Genomic DNA, 19,097 nt, shown 5'->3' with positions numbered 1-19,097 from the left:
GATAAAATTTATATATTTTAAACGCGTGACTGTTAAATTTGTAGTGTTAAATTATATTTTATATTATAAAAGTTTAAAAGTCTATTAAAAGATTAAGTATGGTAAAGGGAATGGTCACATCTCGCATTTCCTAGAATTCCTAATTAATACTAAAAATAAATAATAAATGCAACTGTCGAAAATTCGGAAATATATCAGTTAGCGATTAACTGACTAGCGATGAACCTGTCGGCGATGAAACGTCCTAGACCCAAAGACTTGGCGGTGGTCAAACGAAGTACAAGGAAAAATAAAAGAGAAGAGAAAATTATATAAAAAGTGGCAAGAAACCAGATCCGACATAGATCTTCAAAACTACATGGTGGCGAAAAAGGAAGCGAAAGTAGCAGTAGCAAAAGCCAAAGCAGAAACGTATTCAAACCTATACGATCAACTTGATACCAGGGAAGGCGAAACAAAGATATATAAAATAGCCAAACAGAGAGCAAAGAAAGCAAAAGATTTTAATCAGATTAGATGTATCCGAGATGAAAATAATAAAATACTAGTTCACGAAAGGGATGTCAAAAAGAGATGGAGAAAGTACTTTGACAGCTTATTAAATGAAGAATTTGACAGACAGCCTGTAGAGTCAACGGAGACAGTAACAGCAATGGTCACCAAAATAACAAACGCGGAAGTGGCTCAAGCGCTTCAAAAAATAAAGAAAGGAAAAGCGGTAGGACCAGATGATATTCCTGGGGAAGTATGGAGAGCATTGGGAGAGACAGGAACAAGGTGGCTAGCAGGTCTATTTAATAGAATTATGGAAGTTGGACAAATGCCAGACGAATGGAGAAGCAGTATACTGGTACCTGTTTACAAAAACAAGGGAGATATACAACAATGTACAAACTACAGGGCTATAAAACTGCTTAGCCACACCATGAAAATATGGGAAAGAGTAATTGATAGACGGATACGTGAAGAGACAGAAATATCCGAGAATCAATTTGGCTTTATGCAGGGTAGATCAACAACAGATGCAATTTTCATTATAAGGCAGTTGATGGAAAAATACAGGAGTAAAGAAACAAACGCTCATATTGTTGCGGAGTAAGGCTGGATGTGTCCATTTTGTCAGTTTGACCCTCTTCCGACTTAGTAAGATCCTTGTCGTTGGACCTGAGAACATTTCGAGTGTCCATGATTCGTATTCGAACAAGTAAGACAAGAATTTCTTATATCTCGTGTGTACAGAGCGTTTCTGACACGAAAAAAATTAATATACAGGTGAGTGTTTGATCCCGTAGGGAAATATCACAGACCTGGAGTTGCTGTGAGCTCGGGTGTCTGATCCACAGGGTGGAAATATCACCTGAGTTGCAGAGAAAGTCCACAGAAAGCAATAAACAGCTCGGATGCGTGACTTGCTGCGGCAAGAATACCACTGGAGCGTGTTTATGTAATGGTAAGCAATGATAATCAAGAAAAGTATTGTGTGATTCCTTAACTTACGGAAGGAATACCTGGCACAGAAATATATATCGTAAATATAAAACGAAAGGTTAAATTTTATACTGTTTGATCTTTTATATTAAAAATGAACAATGCCTGAAAAAGAAGCTGGGCAGGGCATATAGGAGGAGTTTTGGTTAGTTCTGATAAGAACAAGTCAAAACAATTTCTTACATTCGGAAACACGGACCCTAAAAGAGAACAGCATGGAAATATGAAAAGATAAATGCGAGAATAAGCGGAGGTGGTTCCTTAACTTACGGAAGGAAAGACACCTGACCGTATTCTCGAAATCAAACAGTAGATCAAACAGTAGAAGGTGAAAATGTGAAAATAGGCCAAGAGGTTCCTTAACTTACGGAAGGAAGAGCACCTGGGCCGTATTTTCGAAATAAAATTAAACCACAAAGAATGCACAGGTAAAATGGGAAAAATAGCTCTAAGTGTTTGACCTACGGGAGGAATATCACTGGACACTATTTTTCAGCAAGTAAGAAAAATATAAAGTATTGCAACTATAAAATGGCAAATAAATGGGGTATGTTTCTAGCGCGTGGTCTGGCAAGCAGAGATTCCGCTGGAAACAGTACACAAAAATATACAAGTAAATATTATATATCAAGAAATATCAAATATTCAAATAAATGGCAGAGTTTCGTTTCTCTGCAATATACACAAATAGCAATAGGTAAAAGAAATAAAAGTCAGATTCTAGGTGGGTAAACAAGTACCGAACCTAGGAGTCTTCGATTACGAGGTACAGCTCGAACTGATTTTTGATGGAAAATCCACCTCCTTTTATATCCATATTTTCCTTTGTTCTAAGGATTATGACGTAGGAGAGTGGATTTTCCAAGTGGTTGGACCAATCGCGTTTCGAACAATTTGTGTGACATGTTCTCTCTACGCTGATTGGTCCGCGACTGAAGCTCGTCCGATCTCAATATGATATTCATTGATCTTGAGAAAAAATATGAAAAGATATGACGAGTTCCTCGAGAGATTCTGTCGTGGGCACTCAATAAGAAAGGAGTCCCTGGTGAATATGTAAAGATTGTGAGGGATATGTATGAGGGAGTAACGACTAGTGTTAGGACAGGTGTGGGAGAGACTGATAAATTTCATGTGAAAGTAGGATTGCACCAAGGCTCTGTGCTTAGTCCGTATTTATTCTCATTAGTTTTGGATCAGATAACAGCGAAACTACAGGGTAACATTCCATTGTGCTTAATGTATGCTGATGATGTCGTGTTAGTAGGAAATAGTGAAAAAGACTTAGAACAAAAACTGGAACAAGTGGAGACAAGCTCTGGAGGAAAAAGGTTTAAAACTTAGTAGGACAAAAACAGAGTATTTGGAATGGTCACTTACAGGCGGAGTTGCTACAAAAAAATGGTATCGTTGGATGGTGAAATGATTGTGAAAAGCAATAGTTTTAAGTACCTAGGATCGGTATTACAGAGTAACGGAGAAATAGATGGAGATGCATGCAGTAGAATTAGGGCTGGATGGATGAAGTGGAAAGAAGTGAGGGTGTGTTGTGTGACAGAAAAATTCCAATGAAGCTGAAGGGAAAATTCTATAAAACAGCCATAAGACCGGCTATGATGTACGGAATTGAATGTTGCACAGTGAAAAAGAAAGAGGAACAACGAATGCATGTGGCGGAAATGAGAATGATTAGATAGATGAGTGGAGTGACAAAGAAGGATAAAATTAGAAATGAGTATATTAGGGGAAGTTTAGGTGTGGCACCAATTGATGCCAAAATGAGAGAGCATAGGTTAAGATGGTTTGGTCATGTTCAACGTCGAGACGTTAATCACCCAATACGAAGAATAGCTGAAGTGCAGATTCCTGGAAGGAGTAGGAGAGGAAGACCAAAGAAGACCTGGGGAGAGACGATAAGGCAGGACATGTTGGTAAAGGGGATTAACATTCAGTCAGTTTGTGTTGTATTTCCTGTACTTTGCTGATGATGGCTCATGTTAAGCCGAAACGCGCCCAATAAATATTTTAATAATTTAACTTTTTAATAAATTTTGTGGTACATTAACGTTTCGACTTCCAACTCGGAAAAGTTTCTTCTTCCAATACAAAATTATAGAGTCAAGTACTTTGTTACCTCTAGACCACATTTGTGAACTATGGATACTTCCTTTTATGGTAAAATAATATTAGTTAATAAATTAAAAATATGGATTCATTTTTATGTAACATATTGTCACAAATATGACTTACCATTATTCGAGAGTGCTTCCATTTTGTTAATTTATTTAATATCCTAAGTAAATTTATACAAGAAAACATATTCCGCCAAGAAAAGGCGGCTAGATCACCAATTTCTAATCTTTCAGAGGTAAGTTCCGGTTGGTCACCAATTACACAAGAAGGAAAATCCAAAATGGGTATTCTACAAAATATAAATTATATAGGAGGTTAAAGAATTGAATAAATAAACGGATGTGAATTAATCCAGAGGTAATCCACAATATTTTTAACATCAATATAACACAGAAGTAAAGACATGATTTATTAATATTTTGCGAAAAACACTCATAAAAATACCTATAAATTAGTTATATCTGATAAGTAAATAACAATTTTTTTTAATTCTGACTTCACCTACAGAAACTCGATTGTATGGTAGGTATATGTACATGTACAGTGTGAGCCAAAATGTTCGCGGCAAATGAGAAATGTTTTATTATAAATCTCTTAGAAATATTTCTTCCTAATAAAAGTTGGTGCTTAAGAGAATTTCAGTTTTGGCAATAAAACATTTAATTTTTATACACATAGTATTCTCATAATAAACTCAAAATTTAAAATATTGTAAGATTTACAACACAAAAATTAGAGTGTCATAATAGTATATTATGCAACGAGCGTTTAATGATGTCATTATGAAGCGAGTATAAGGGATACGAAACGAGCTGCCTAGCGGCGAGTTTTGTATAGAGTACGAGCTTCATAATGATAATTAAATGCAAGATGTATACACGATTTTTTCTATGATCATTCACAATAAAAAATATATTCAAATTTATTAATTTTGTAACGCAAACAAATTAAGTATGTATTTGACTTGCCATTTTGGTCACTGCGCGAGTGCCACCTTCATCGCGAATGCCATATCGCGATTCTATTGGTTACAAATCTGTATCGTAATGAAAATCTGTATCATAATGAAGTTCATTATGATACAGGTAGTGAAATAGTAGTTGATACGTGTCCACTTATATTTTCCCCCATTTTTACTGCGTATAACTTTTAAACGGCCCAAGATAGAAATATGCGGTTTTCGCTGAAATTTTTTATTTTAGTAAAAGTTTTCTTTGAATGTACCCTTGCAATATCATAATGAATATTCAAATCTACCTAGAGGTAATAGTGTAAATGATATCCTTCCAGAGACTGACGAAGAAGATTGAGTTCAACTTTAATATTGCTGATGTGTTTTTTTATTGTTTTTGACATGAACCTCACTTGTTTTTTTCGTAGAAATAAAGTATTTTCTAGTATCTTGAACTATTTTTTTTGTTTTTTAATGTAAAATGTCTAGAATATCTACTAATTATGCAATAAATATAATAAAATAATATTAGAATTTAAACCGAGAATGACTTATGTTCTTGTAATTTTCCCAAAAGACACTTCTAATAGACACTCATAAGATAAATATATTATAAAACATTCCACCTTCTCATAAAATTACTCATATTTGGTAATTAGCCGTTTTCAGCTACCTGGTTATACAGGGTGTCTGCGTAACTTGGAACCATATGGGAAACTTTTTTAATATCAATTTTACGAAAAAAAGTTATTCTTCATAAAGCGCTTTGCATAGTCTGAAACCTAAGATGCAATCATCAGGTATCAAATTGTATCAATAATATACGAGGTATGTCCAAAAATATGAATTTCGCTCAAGAGTAAAGTGCCTTTATATTGGACAATATCGAAAATTGTTATTAAGAAAAGTTGTTTGTAATTAAAAATTATGTTATAATATGCATTTACACTCTTCTAATTGAAAATATTCCTCAAATTACGGATACACATCATTTTTATTTAAGATAACTTATTATTAATAAGGTTATTATTAATTTTGCGAAAAAAGTTATTCTTTATAAAAATAAATATTCTTTATAAATGAATAGTCAAAAACTAAGACGCAATCATAAGATATCAATTGTTTTTCAATTCTATACGAGGTATGTCAAAAATATGAATTTCGCTCAAAAGTAAAATAACTATAGTTCACAATATTTCAAATAGAAGGATCCCAATGCATACTGAAACATAGTTTTTAATTCTGAACAACTTTTTATAATAACAAATTTCAATATTGTGAAAAATAAAGGTACTTTACTCTTCAGCGAAATTCATATTTTTTGAGATACCTCGTATAAAATTGACAAAATTTAATATCTCATAATTTTATTTTGGTTACGAGACTATGCAAAACTTTTTATAAGGAATAACTTTTTTTTGTAAAATTAATAATAACGCAGCTATCATAAATAAAAATTATGTTGGGTGTCCGTGATTTGAGGAAAATTTAAAAAAAAAATTTTCAATTAGAAGAGTGCAAATGCAGATTATAACATAATTTTGAATAACAAACAACTTTTCTCAATGACAATTTTCGATATTGTGAAATATAAAGGCACTTTACTCTTGAGCGAAATTCATATTTTTTGACATACCTCGTATACCATTGATAGAATGTTATATCTGATGATTGCTACTTAGGTTTTAGACTATGCAGAGCATTTTATAAAGAATAACTTTTTTTCGTAAAATTGATATTAAAAAAGTTTCCCATATGGTTCCAAGTTACGCACACACTGTATAACGCATTATGCTTATAATACATTTCTCCTGATTGCATTCAAGAATCACTTTGTATAATGCGCCATTAATTTTAAAACTAGATAATATTTATTTTAGAAATTTATACCATGAAAGCATTCCACTATAAAACATTTATATTCCTAAGATTTGTCAAGATAGTAAGCTTACAACAAAAATTATAATTTTTTTTATAAAATTTCAAACTTTAAACTGTTCTCCTGTAAAATTAATAATTGGCGTATTAGCAGTTTTACCTTTCAAGCGTCGATATGTATCTCCTGATCACCTAAGAAGCCCCGAAACCGCTAGAGATGGTTGCTGTACCCTCTGATTGAATTAGCGACGAAATTGAAAATTGTTTGCATGTTTTTTCATTTTTGATTTATTAGTTTATATGGGACGAATCCATAATTATTATGAGAAGATGTATCGCCGCCGCCTACGAAAAGTATAACTCCGAAAAATGCGGGGAAGAGTAGAACTTTCAATGAACGCCGCGAAAAATATTATTTTCGATTATATGATTGTGAAAATTATAGTCCCTAATAAAGTGTTAGCGAAAAAATTTATTTTTGGAGGAGTATCAGCAAAAAACATCATTTCTGTTTGTGGGTCCACGAAAATTATAATACTAAAAAGTTCTCAGAAATAACTGTTTTCGTCGGCAGAAACAGAAACAGTAAGGGGAATAATTGTTTTCGTCGGCATCTATTATGAACTAAATCTTTTCGTTATCAATATTTTGGGAGTTATAATCTTCGCGGACATGCATATAAAAAAGAATCGTATCGGCAACACTTATCAAAGAGTTATTATTTTCACTGGAAATGTATTAGGAATCACATTAATCATAGGTACCAGCGGTATAACCTAGTTTTTTGAAGTTATGTATGTCTTTTCAAAAATTGACATACTTGACCTAGATTTTGTAGGCCACAGCAAGCCTGTAGTTGAAAAAAATTTGAGGGTTGTGTTATTTCAGCTACTTCTCAGCGCCCTGTAAAACTCTTCATAGCCTTCGCCCTTCATAGATAAAATTTTAGTTAACCGTACTGATACCGAACACTCGTGGAATACCGGTCCGATTCCGATATCCACCGATTGTATATACAATAAAATTGTACAGTTTGACAGTTCTTGATTCTTTTAGTTCTTCTAAAATTGACAGTTCTTGATGTCATTTTGGGTTGCTCTTGAATTCATTTGTCAGTTGGCCATTGAAATCCAATATGTGAGGTTTTCTCCAAAAAAAGTTCCAACCACGTGGAGAGAGTCCTGTGTTGCCCTGGGTAACATCCAGGTTTATCTATACCATCCAATGAATTTTAGATAAATATGTAAAACATCCTTATTATTTACATTTAAAGGGTTTTTACCCGATACATTTTGGTGGCTCAGGCATGCAAATTTTGTAAGTATGACCTCTTGTTCTTGAAAACCTCTGTCAATTTTAACTTTTATCTCATTTAATTAGGTTATACTTAATTTTAGGGCTTTTAAACACTGATGATGGATTCCTTAATCCGAAAACGTTTTGTATTGTGACCCTTATTTAGGGTATTTTAATATATACCTTTTACAAGAAACTTGGTATTTTTGTATATACAATACTCAAATAGGTACTCGCTTTGATGCGATTGGTACGAAGTAATCAGAGTAATCAAAGTAACGACTTGCCTCTCTGTATAGTAATCGTTACTTTCGGCATTCGTAAGTAACGAGTACTTTGTAACGAATGGATACTTTTTTACCATCACTACAAAGTAGCAGTCTCAAGTCTTCTCGTAACTGTCTGCTGAGTGACGGTGACACCTCTTATATTCCCCAAGGATTGTTAAAGCTCAACTCCTGTCGCGTGCTGATTCTGCGAGGCACTCAGGACAATGAATCAATCGTCCCTTTTTGCATAAAAACCTCCCAATTTGCATAAAACACAACATAAAATTACTAAGCATCAACTACAATTCATCAAGTTTCCCAAAATCTTGGTCAGAATCATATATGATAACAATCTCCAAACCTCAAAAACCTAAAACAGATTCCCAATCCTATAGACCAATAATCCTAACCTCATCAACTTGTAAGCTACTCGATAAGGTTATAAACCGGCGCCTTACATGGTTCTTAGAACACAAAACACTGCTAATCCCGGAGCAGAATGGCTTTCGTCAAAATAGATCAACCACTGATAACCTAGTTGATCTTGAATCCGAAGTTCACGAAGCACTCATTAACAAACAACACTGCCTAGCTATTTTCTGCGATATAACAAAAGCCTACGATTGCACATGAAGATATGGTATAATAAAAAAGCTTCACTCCTGGGGTATTAATGGACAATTTCTAAAAGTTATTCAAAATTTTCTTCAGCTCAGAACATTTAAGGTAAGAGCAAATGGAACACTCTCATCAACTCGAATCCAGAAAACGGAATCCCTCAGGGCTCGGTGTTGAGTGTAACTTTATTTCTTATTGCAATCAACGATATTTTGGAACAATGTCAACAGCCAGTTAAAGGAAGACTGTATGCGGACCTGGTTCTCCTACTAAGAGGAACAAATCTAGAATCAACCCAAAGAATCCTTCAAAGCACATTACATAATCTACAGAAATGGTCCGATAAGACAGGACTCAACTTCTCTAGTGAAAAAACAAAATGCATACTTTTCTCAAAAATGCGAAAAGAGGATAATCCAGTTTTAAAGTTGAATGGTAAGAATCTTATCTTTGCAAAAGAAATAAAATTTCTCGGTCTTACATTTGACAAAACATTGGTTTGGAAAAGTCACATCAAAAATTTGAAAGGTACTTGCCAACAAAGTATTAATATTTTGAAGACACTTTCGAGCATCTCCTGGAGCAGCGATACGTCAACTCTTCTACGAATTTTTTATCCTTAGTTTGATCAAAAATTGATAACGGCTCAGTGGTATATAACTCAGCTAAGAAATCTGTTCTTAAAGAACTAGATGTCATTCAAAATATGGGATTGCGAGTAGCTTTGGGCGCTTTTCGAACAAGTCCCATACTAAGTATATGAAGCGAGTCAGGGCAAACCCCCATAGAATTTAGACGAGATTTTTTGAGTTCGTCGTTTGCTTGTAAAGTTCTATCCTCTCCAGATAACCCAGTTTACCATAATGTACATACAAATCGTTTCAGTCAGTACTTCTCATCTCACCCTCAATGCCTTTCTATGAACGAATCAACCGATTACTGCAAAAATATTATATAACATTCACGACCATATACCATCCTACCGAAAACCCTCCTCCTGCATGGACTGTAAATAAACCACGAATTATTACTGATCTGTCAAGATTTAATAAACATGAATCCCATCCAACCATAATATTAAATAATTTCAAAGACATTATGGATAGATTTAGCAACTACCAACAGATATACACAGATGCATCAAAAACAGAGGACGGAGTGGGAGCAGCAATTTTTTCTCATACCCATAATGCTAAATTTAAGCTGCTGGACTATTTCCAATGCAGAGCTGTATGCAATCCTCGAAGCATTAAAATTCATTAACAAATCGAACCAGACAAATTACACAATCATAAAGGGACACAATGAACGTCCTTTGTGACATTCAAAACATATATTCCTGCAACCCTATTCATAAAGACATTTATCAAGAACTTCAATATGCTGCAAAGGAAAACAAACACGTGGTATTAATCTGGATTCCATCCCATATTGGAGTACACGGTAATGAGGTTGTGGACCTCCTAGCTCACGAAGCAGCAACAAGTGATCAAGTTCATCTAAATAAAATTGTGCCAAGTGATGTGAAATTGTATCTTAAAAACGTAGTTAGTTGTGCGTGGCAAAACAAGTGATCGCAGTGTTCCGAAAAACTAAAACAAATTTAAGGCAACGCTGTACAAAAACAGGCCTTTTCGTTACCTAGGAAAAAACAAGTTATCTTCACTCGACTCCGACTTGGTCACACCCGTCATACACATCTCTACAAAATAACTAAAGACAATCCTCCATTCTGTCAGCAGTGTCAAACAAATGTAACAATTAAACATATACAGGGTGCGCCAAACCTCCGGTCTTCTTTGATTACGGCTAAACTATGAGATAGACAAAAAAATGTTTATAACAAAACTAATGTGTATCAAAGAGGTCTATAATTTAAAATTATTTTCAATTATACAGGGTGAGTCAGAACGACGGTATGAACCAAAGTTGTATTTTTTTAATGGAACACCCTGTATATTAAATCATTTTTGAATATATTATTTAAAAATATGAAAAATTTGTATAAGGTCTTATAGGCCTAAAGTTAATAATTTTCAAAATATTTACATTTTTATTGAGAAAAATGGTAATATTTATAGGGTTGTGGATTATGTTTCCAAGGAAATAAAAATTTAGGTGATAGGTGATAGTTTTTAAAATATAGTGTTATTTTTAAATAATTTAATATTTTTTACTTTTAGCCATAAAATATACAGTGTGATCACTATTTGCAAATACAAAATTTTCTCATTTTTTTTAAATGAGACACCCTGTATATTAGTTTTGCGTTTGGTAGTAAATATTACAACCTTTCTTTTGGTATAAGGTTGTATGTACCTAGCATGTTTCGTTTTGTAGATATTTTAAAAAAACTATAGATTTTACGTTTTTGCGGATTTTTTATTTAAAAATGTTTTTGCAAAAAAAATAATTATAATCTGGTTTTAGAAACATACACTAAAATATAAAATATGAAAACAAAAACGTAATTAAAGATTAAAATAAATCGTATGCTAGTACAATTCAATTGAATTTAATAACTTTAAATTATTTTACAAAAAATATTTTACCTTATTAATGAATACATAAATTAGTTACTAAATTAAATAAACAACCAAATTTTAAATCAATCGTAGTAATTCTTCTACCGCAGCAACTTTCCTGTACCAAATTAATTGTTAGTTATATTGTATTTACGAGTAAGATCAGTTAATAACTTTTTAATTTACCTACATCTTGAGAACGTATAAAGTATGCTTTGAAACAAATGAACGTTATGGAAGTATATTAAGAAGTAAATAGTATCTATGTACCTACTCGTGTCACACAAGCTGGTAATAATTTCTAATGGTTTCGCCCAAAACAAATGTCATATCCAAAAATTTTTCGGTTAAAAAATTAAAATTTAAAATATAAAAAATTGTTACAAAAATTTCAACTACAAAAGTATTACCAGTTTTTGTGACACCAGTAAATACTATTTATATTAATAAATAATTTGGATGATACATTTAACATTCATTTGTTTCAAAGCATACTTTATAATAATTTTTATATTCTCAAGATGTATGTAAGTAAATTTAAAAGGTAAATTAAAAGTTTAACTAAAGACAATTTAACTAACAATTAATTTGGTACAGGAAAGTTGCTGTAGTAGAAAAATTACTACGGTTGATTTAAAATTTGGTTGTTTATTTAATTTAGTAACTAATTTATGCATTCATTAATATGGTAAAATATTTTTTGTAAAATAATTTAAAGTTATTAAATTCAATTGAGTTGTACTAGCATACGATTTATTTTAATCTTTAATTACGTTTTTATTTTCATATTTTATATTTTAGTGTATGTTTCTAAAACCAGATTATAATTATTTTTTTTGCAAAAAAAATTTTAAATAAAAAATCCGCAAACACGTAAAATCTATAGTTTTTTTAAAATATCTACAAAACGAAACATGCTAGGTACATACAACCTTATACCAAAAGAAAGGTTGTAATATTTACTACAAAACGCAAAACTAATATACACGGTGTCCCATTTAAAAAAAATGAGAAAATTTTTTATTTGCAAATAGTGATCACACTGTATATTTTATGGCTAAAAGTAAAAAATATTAAATTATTTAAAAATAACACTATATTTTAAAAACTTTGACCTATCACCTAAATTTTTATTTCCTTGGAAACATAATCCACAACCCTATAAATATTACCATTTTTCTCAATAAAAATGTAAATATTTCGAAAATTATTAACTTTAGGCCTATAAGACCTTATACAAATTTTTCATATTTTTAAATAATATATTCAAAAATGATTTAATATACAGGGTGTTCCATTTAAAAAAATACAACTTTGGTTCATACCGTCGTTCTGACTCACCCTGTATAATTAAAAATAATTTTAAATATAGACCTCTTTGATACAAATTAGTTTTGTTATAAACATTTTTTTGTATATCTCATAGTTTAGCCGTAATCAAAGAAGACCAGAGGTTTGGCGCACCCTGTATATTATCCGACTGTCAAAAATACCAGCAAACGAGAAGTAAACTTAACCTTCCCAGAGACATATCGGAGCTTCTTGGAGACGATAAAAATATCAACAATATTATCAAGTTTTTAACGGATATAGGAATAAAATACATTTAATTGTACCACAAATTTTCCTGGTATCCTTTTTGTTAGTTCATATGTATTTACTTAATATTGTAATCACTTTTTATTTTTAATAATGTATTTTCGATTGTTGTCGTTTATAACCCCAGTGGTTCGGACGACATTAAATAAAAATAAATAAAAAAAATTCATCAAGTGAGTCGATTTTTTGCTCGCAAGTGTAGTAATTATATTTATTAAGTACTTACACGTTTTTTGCTCCAATGTAGGCCATAATGTTCTGGTTAAAAAACTTCAAAACAAGCGGTATGCAATTGGCAAAAACTAGATGTTGCGACATAAATTCAAACTGATAAATGTGATTTAATTTGAAATGTTTTAGCAGCAACAACAAAATTGCCGATACTGCTTTAACAATAATTTCTTTGTGCCTATTGACATCGATTCCTAATTTCATTGACTGTAATACAGTCATCCTAAAAAATAAAATACTCGTTTAAAGAAACTTTACTTTATCTTGAATTTATGGTTAAAATCAAAATCAGATAAAATAAAAATTTTATTTTATCTTCATCTTTTAATTGCCAGATGACGCTAGTCACCAAACATTTTCACTTCAGTTGCAATGGGTGGGAAAACCTCTCAGTGCTGATCAATTGGGGTATGGAGAACAGTGCCTACGTTCTTTCCGATGAGGCTCCAATAAGAGCCGAAAATCGCGATTCAAGGGACTGGACTGGGCTCCGTATTCTAATTGAAAAGTAAGATTGTTTTGCCTTCGCATTGCAACTGAATTAAAAATAAAATTTTTACTTTATTTTTATATTGGTCTTTACTCCTTCGAGTAACTAGGTCCATTTTTTGTTGGAATTTACCAGCTGAACAGACGGGGTCGTGAATTGTAAGTTTTTTGAATTCCCTCTTGTCTTCTTCGCTTCAGCATCCATTTGGCTTGCAAATTTTAGAAGCCTTGGAGGTGTTACCAAGGAAATGGACCAATAAGTTTTCGATTTAAAAATCTTTTAGTAATATTTTAATATTTTCTAAATATTATTAATAATGCTATTAGGATCGAAAACTTCATCTTTCAAAATCAGATGTTTTCATAGTACTTAGTAGAGAATATTGCCCGCTATTGAAAAGTATATAACATAATTATGAACGGTGAAGTCATCAATAATTTGCGATATGCAGACGACACAGTATTCCTAGCTTCTATTCAAAAAGATCTTCAAACATTACTTGATAATGTCGTTGAGCTGATAGTGTAAGGAAGCAGGTCTAGATCTGAACATACGTAAAACCAAAATACTCCTAATAAGTAAAGAACAGAATATAAAACCGTATATACTAAATTTAAAATCAAGATGCAGTAGAAATAAACAAACCAAGACACGTTAAATGCTACTAGGAGCACTCCCGAATCATAATATACAATGTATATACATTGTAAATTCCAAATCATGATTTCCAAAGTTTATACAATGTAAATTATGATTCGGGAGTGTTTTTGAATGTAAATTTAATATATACAGTATGTCCCTGTAAGTTGTATCCATATGGAAATAGCTATTTGTATAACAAGGGAGGAAAGTGCTACTTTTCCTCCTGAGAATGAAGTTTACTGCCCGACGCGTAGCGGAGGGCAGTAATCATTCAAGGGAGGAAAAGGCACTTTACTCCCATGTTATACATATGGTTTTTCCACCTTCCTAAAATAACAAGTAATTTTTTCATTTTTACTTAATTTATTTACGTAACTAACCAACAAAATTTATTAGAACTAGAACTAACAAGTACGTACAATATAACTGTCAACTGTCAAATATAAGTCAAATTAATAATGTAAACATTGTTAAATCAAAATAACAATTTACTGTTTTTTACCATTCTGCAAAATACAGAGTGTTTTATAAATAAACGTTAAAATGTATAGAAACTTACGTAATAGAAAATAGATATTGTACAGGGCGTCAATAAGTTACATTTCATGAATGAAATACCATGACGTCACTTTTACTTTTCCTCCCTAGGGAGGAAAAATATTTTCCTCCCTAGGGAGGAAAAGTACAACTTTGCTCCCTACAATCAGGTCCGGAAAAGTATACTTTCGGTAGAGGTAGGTGAAAAACTTTTTTATTATTAATTTTACGAAAAAAGTCATTCTTTATAAAAAGCTCTGCATGGTCCAAAGTCCAAAACCTAAGATTTAATCATCAAATATCAAATTTTTTGAATATTATACGAAGTATGTCAAAAAGTTTGAATGTCACTCAAGAGTAAAGTACCTTTATTTTTCGTAATATTGGAAATTGCTATTATGAAAAGTTGTTTGGAATTAAAAACTATATTCTAATATGCAATTACATCCTTCTAATTGAAAAAAAATTTTTTTGACAAATTATGGATAACTATCATTATTTTTTCAGTTATTTCAATTATTCTGATAACTCTTTTATTATTATTATTATTAATTTTACGAAAAAAAAGTGATTCCTAATAAAAAGTTCTGGATAGCCTAAAACTTAAAATACAACCATCTTATATCAAATTTTATCAATTTTATACGAGGTATGTCAAAAAAGATAAATTTAGATCAAAAGTAAAGTACCTTTATAGTTCAGAATATTTCAATTAGAAGAATGTAATTAGATACTGAAACATAGTTTTTAATTCTAAATAACTTTTTATAATAACAATTTTCGATACTGTGAAAAATAAACGTATTTTACTCTTGAGCGAAATTCATATTTTTGACATACCTCGTATAAAATTGATAAAAGTTGACAAAAGATGGTTGTATTTTAGATTTTAGACCATGCAGAACTTTTTATTAAGAATCACTTTTTTTCGTAAAATTAATAATAAAAGAGTTATCTGAATTAAAATAACTGAAAATAATGTTACGTTATCCATAATTTTTCAAAAAAAATTTTCAATTAGAAGGATGTAATTGCATAATAGAATACAGTTTTTAATTCCAAACAACTTTTCATAATAGCAATTTTCAATATTGTGAAAAATAAAGCTACTTTACTCTTTCTTGAGTGAAATTCAAACTTTTTGACATACCTCGTATAATATTCAAAAAAATTGATATTTGATGGTTAAATCTTAGGTTTCGGACTATGCAGAGCTTTTTATAAAGAATAACTTTTTTTCGTAAAATTAATAATAAAAAAGTTTTCCATATGGATACAACTTACAGGGACATACTGTATATGTAAGTAATGCCACACTTGGGTAAGTTGATAAAATTGTTTATGGATATCAATTAAATTGTAACGCAGAGAGTCACGGCGAAATTAGATATAGGATAGAGGAGGCTAGAGCCGCTTTTATAGAAGGATGTCCAAAGTATTATGTAGCAGAGACCTAAAATAGGGAACTTGCACATAAAAATATTTTTGCACATAACTGTTAATTTATGTTTAAAAATGAATAGTGTACGTACAACAACTGATAATAGTTCCGCGCCAAAAATTTCGGTTTTAAACAACTTCAAAAGCGCGAGCTGGGGTCTGACGTCACCAACCACTGCGTTCTCGTTCGCCCGTTCCGTGAGCTATTGTATCTATGAATGTACCTTGCAATTGCTAGTTGTGCGTGTCGAATAACTGTCTTGTTTGCTCGGTGTTTATATTATTGTATTAAGGGCCGGTTGTTCGAACGCTAATCAACAATGATCATTATCAAATATTTAATTACTGTCACCAACTGTCAATGTCAACTTTGTTTGGGTTGCTGAAAACATAATTGATTACAATTATGAAATTACTTAATCAATTATGTTAATAATTGTTATGTTAATTGATTAACTAATCTCATAATTATAATCAATTATGTTTTCAGCAACCCAATAAAAGTTGACATTGACAGTTTTGGTGACAGTAATTAAACATTTGATAGTGATCATTGTTGATTAGCGTTCGAACAACCAGCCCTTAGTGTATTTAGTGTATAATATACTTTATCAAAATGGAAAACAAATCTGCTCAATACAGGGTGTAACGAAAATACAGGTCATAAATTTAGTCGCATATTCTGGGACCAAAAATAGTTTGATTGAACCTAACTTACCTTAGTACAAATGTGCATATAAAAAAAGTTACAACTCTTTGAAGTTACAAAATGAAAATCGATTTTTTCCAATATATCGAAAAATATTAAAGATTTTTTATTGAAAATGGACATATGGCATTCTTATGACAGTAGCATCTTAACAAAAAATTATAGTGAAATTTGGACACCCTATAAATATTTTATGGGGGTTTAGTTCCTTTAAACCCCCCAAACTTTTGTGTACGTTCCAATTAAATTATTATTGTAGTACCATTACTTAAACACAATAATTTTAAAACTTTTTTGGCTCTTAGTACTTTTTCGAAAATTCCGTTTTTATCGAGATATTTTGAATATTTGTCAAATCCACCACATATTTGTATATGGTTAAGTACGATTATGGAGATTTGATAATAATATGAAAATTTATGTATGATTTACATTTTTAGGTATATTTTAAACCGTATTAAAAAAGAAGCCATATCTCGATAAAAGTTGCCTTCTCGAAAAAATACAAAGAGGCAAAAAAGTTTTAAAAACATTTTGTTTAACTAATGGTATCCCAGTAATAGTTTAATTGGAGCGTACACAAACATTTGGGGGGTTTAAAGGAGCAAAACCCCCATACAATTTTTATGTAAACATATTAAAAAAGAAGCCACAACTCGATAAAAAATGCCTTATCGAAAAAATACAAAGAGCCAAAAAAGTTTTAAAAATATTGAATTTAACTAATGGTACCACAATAATAATTTAATTGGCACGTACAGAAAAGTTTGGGGGGGTTTAAGGGAACAAAACCCCCATAAAATTTTTATGGGAAGCACAAATTTCACTATAATTTTTCTTTAAGATGCTCCTGCCATAAGAATGCCACATATCAGTTTTCATTAAAAAATCTCTAATAGTTTTCGATATATTCGAAAAAATCGATTTTCATTTTGTAATTTCAAAGGGCTATAACTTTTTTATGTGCATATTTGTACTAAGGTAAGTTAGGTTCATTCGAACTATTTTTGATCCCAGAATATGTGATTTAATTTATGACCTGTATTTTTGTTACACCCTGTATAAGTATTATATAGTATTATACAGGGTGTATAAGTATTATACAGGGTGTTTGGTAAAGAATGGGCCATAGTTTAACCTCAGGTTGCTGAGGTTAAAATAGGCCGATTTAAGCTAACTTACCTTAGTACAAAGTTTACAATAACCGAGATACAGGGTGTCAAAGTTTTAAACTTTTTTTTATTTATTATTGAATATTTTCTGACAGGTATGAGATAACAACATGAAATTTGGTATGTGGGGGTTTTTTGGGTCGAGAAAACTAAATTCCCTACCAAAAATTATGTATTGCCCAGAGGGCGCCACATACGCTTTTCAGCACTCATTTATTACGTTCAATTTTTTTTATCCCTCACTCTGTATAATTTTGACATTAAAATTTTTATTCTCCTATTAGATTTACTTAAAAAAGGTATACTTCTTTTACCTCCCTAAACTCAACCGTTTTCGAGATAAACGCATTTTAAATCTGCGATACACCATCATTTTTAGCATAATATCATTGTAGTTACACCCAAAAAATAACTTAAAACTATAATAATTGTGCCAGTTCTCAAATTTATGTAATTGCATCGCAAATTCCATTTGAAGAAATTTGCGATACATTTTTGGATAATTTTATGGTTTTAAATTATTTTTCTGGTGTAATACAATGATATGCTAAAAATTATGCTGCACCGCAGATTTAAAATGCGTTTATCTCGAAAATGGTTGAGTTTAGGGAGATGAAAGAGGTATACCTTTTTTAAGTAAAACTAATAGGGGAATAAAAATTTTAATGTCAAAATTATACGGAGTGACGGATAAAAAAAAATTGAACGTATTAAATGAGTGCTGAAAGGCATATGTAGCGCCCTTTGGGCAACACATAATTTTTGGTAGGGAATTTAGTTTTCTCGACCCAAAAAACCCCCACATACCAAATTTCGTGTTGATATCTCATGCCTGTCAGGAAATATTCAATAATAAATAAAAAAAAGTTTAATTTGACACCCTGTATCTCGGTTATTATAAACTTTGTACTAAGGTAAGTTAGCTTAAATCGGCCTATTTTAACCTCAGGAACCTGAGGTTAAGCTATGGCCCATTCTTTACCAAACACCCTGTATAGTACCGGAATGCCAAATCACAACTGTCAGAACATCCAACAAATATTTTTTTACTCTACCAGTAGAACCAAAATGTCGATTGAAATGGCTAAAGGCATGCAGGCGAGATAAAAAGGATATTT

At 31.4% G+C, this 19,097-nt stretch overlaps 1 protein-coding gene across 1 annotated transcript in view; it reads right to left on the bottom strand.

The window, feature by feature from the left end:
- Positions 1 to 19,097, bottom strand: part of LOC114331645 (striatin-interacting protein 1) — an 80,144-nt gene that overhangs the window by 13,606 nt on the left and 47,441 nt on the right. Inside the window, exons 7-8 of the mRNA XM_050641486.1 lie at positions 12,985 to 13,212; positions 3,739 to 3,910 (exon numbers count right to left, since the gene is read on the bottom strand). Of these exons, the coding sequence (XP_050497443.1) occupies positions 3,739 to 3,910; positions 12,985 to 13,212 (400 nt within the window). The remainder of the gene's footprint in view (positions 1 to 3,738; positions 3,911 to 12,984; positions 13,213 to 19,097) is intronic.

The sequence above is a fragment of the Diabrotica virgifera genome, chromosome 10 (assembly GCF_917563875.1).
Source record: "Diabrotica virgifera virgifera chromosome 10, PGI_DIABVI_V3a".
Lineage (NCBI taxonomy): Eukaryota > Metazoa > Arthropoda > Insecta > Coleoptera > Chrysomelidae > Diabrotica > Diabrotica virgifera.
Note: the sequence above shows the minus strand (reverse complement) of the source record. Positions and strands in the feature narration are given on the sequence as shown.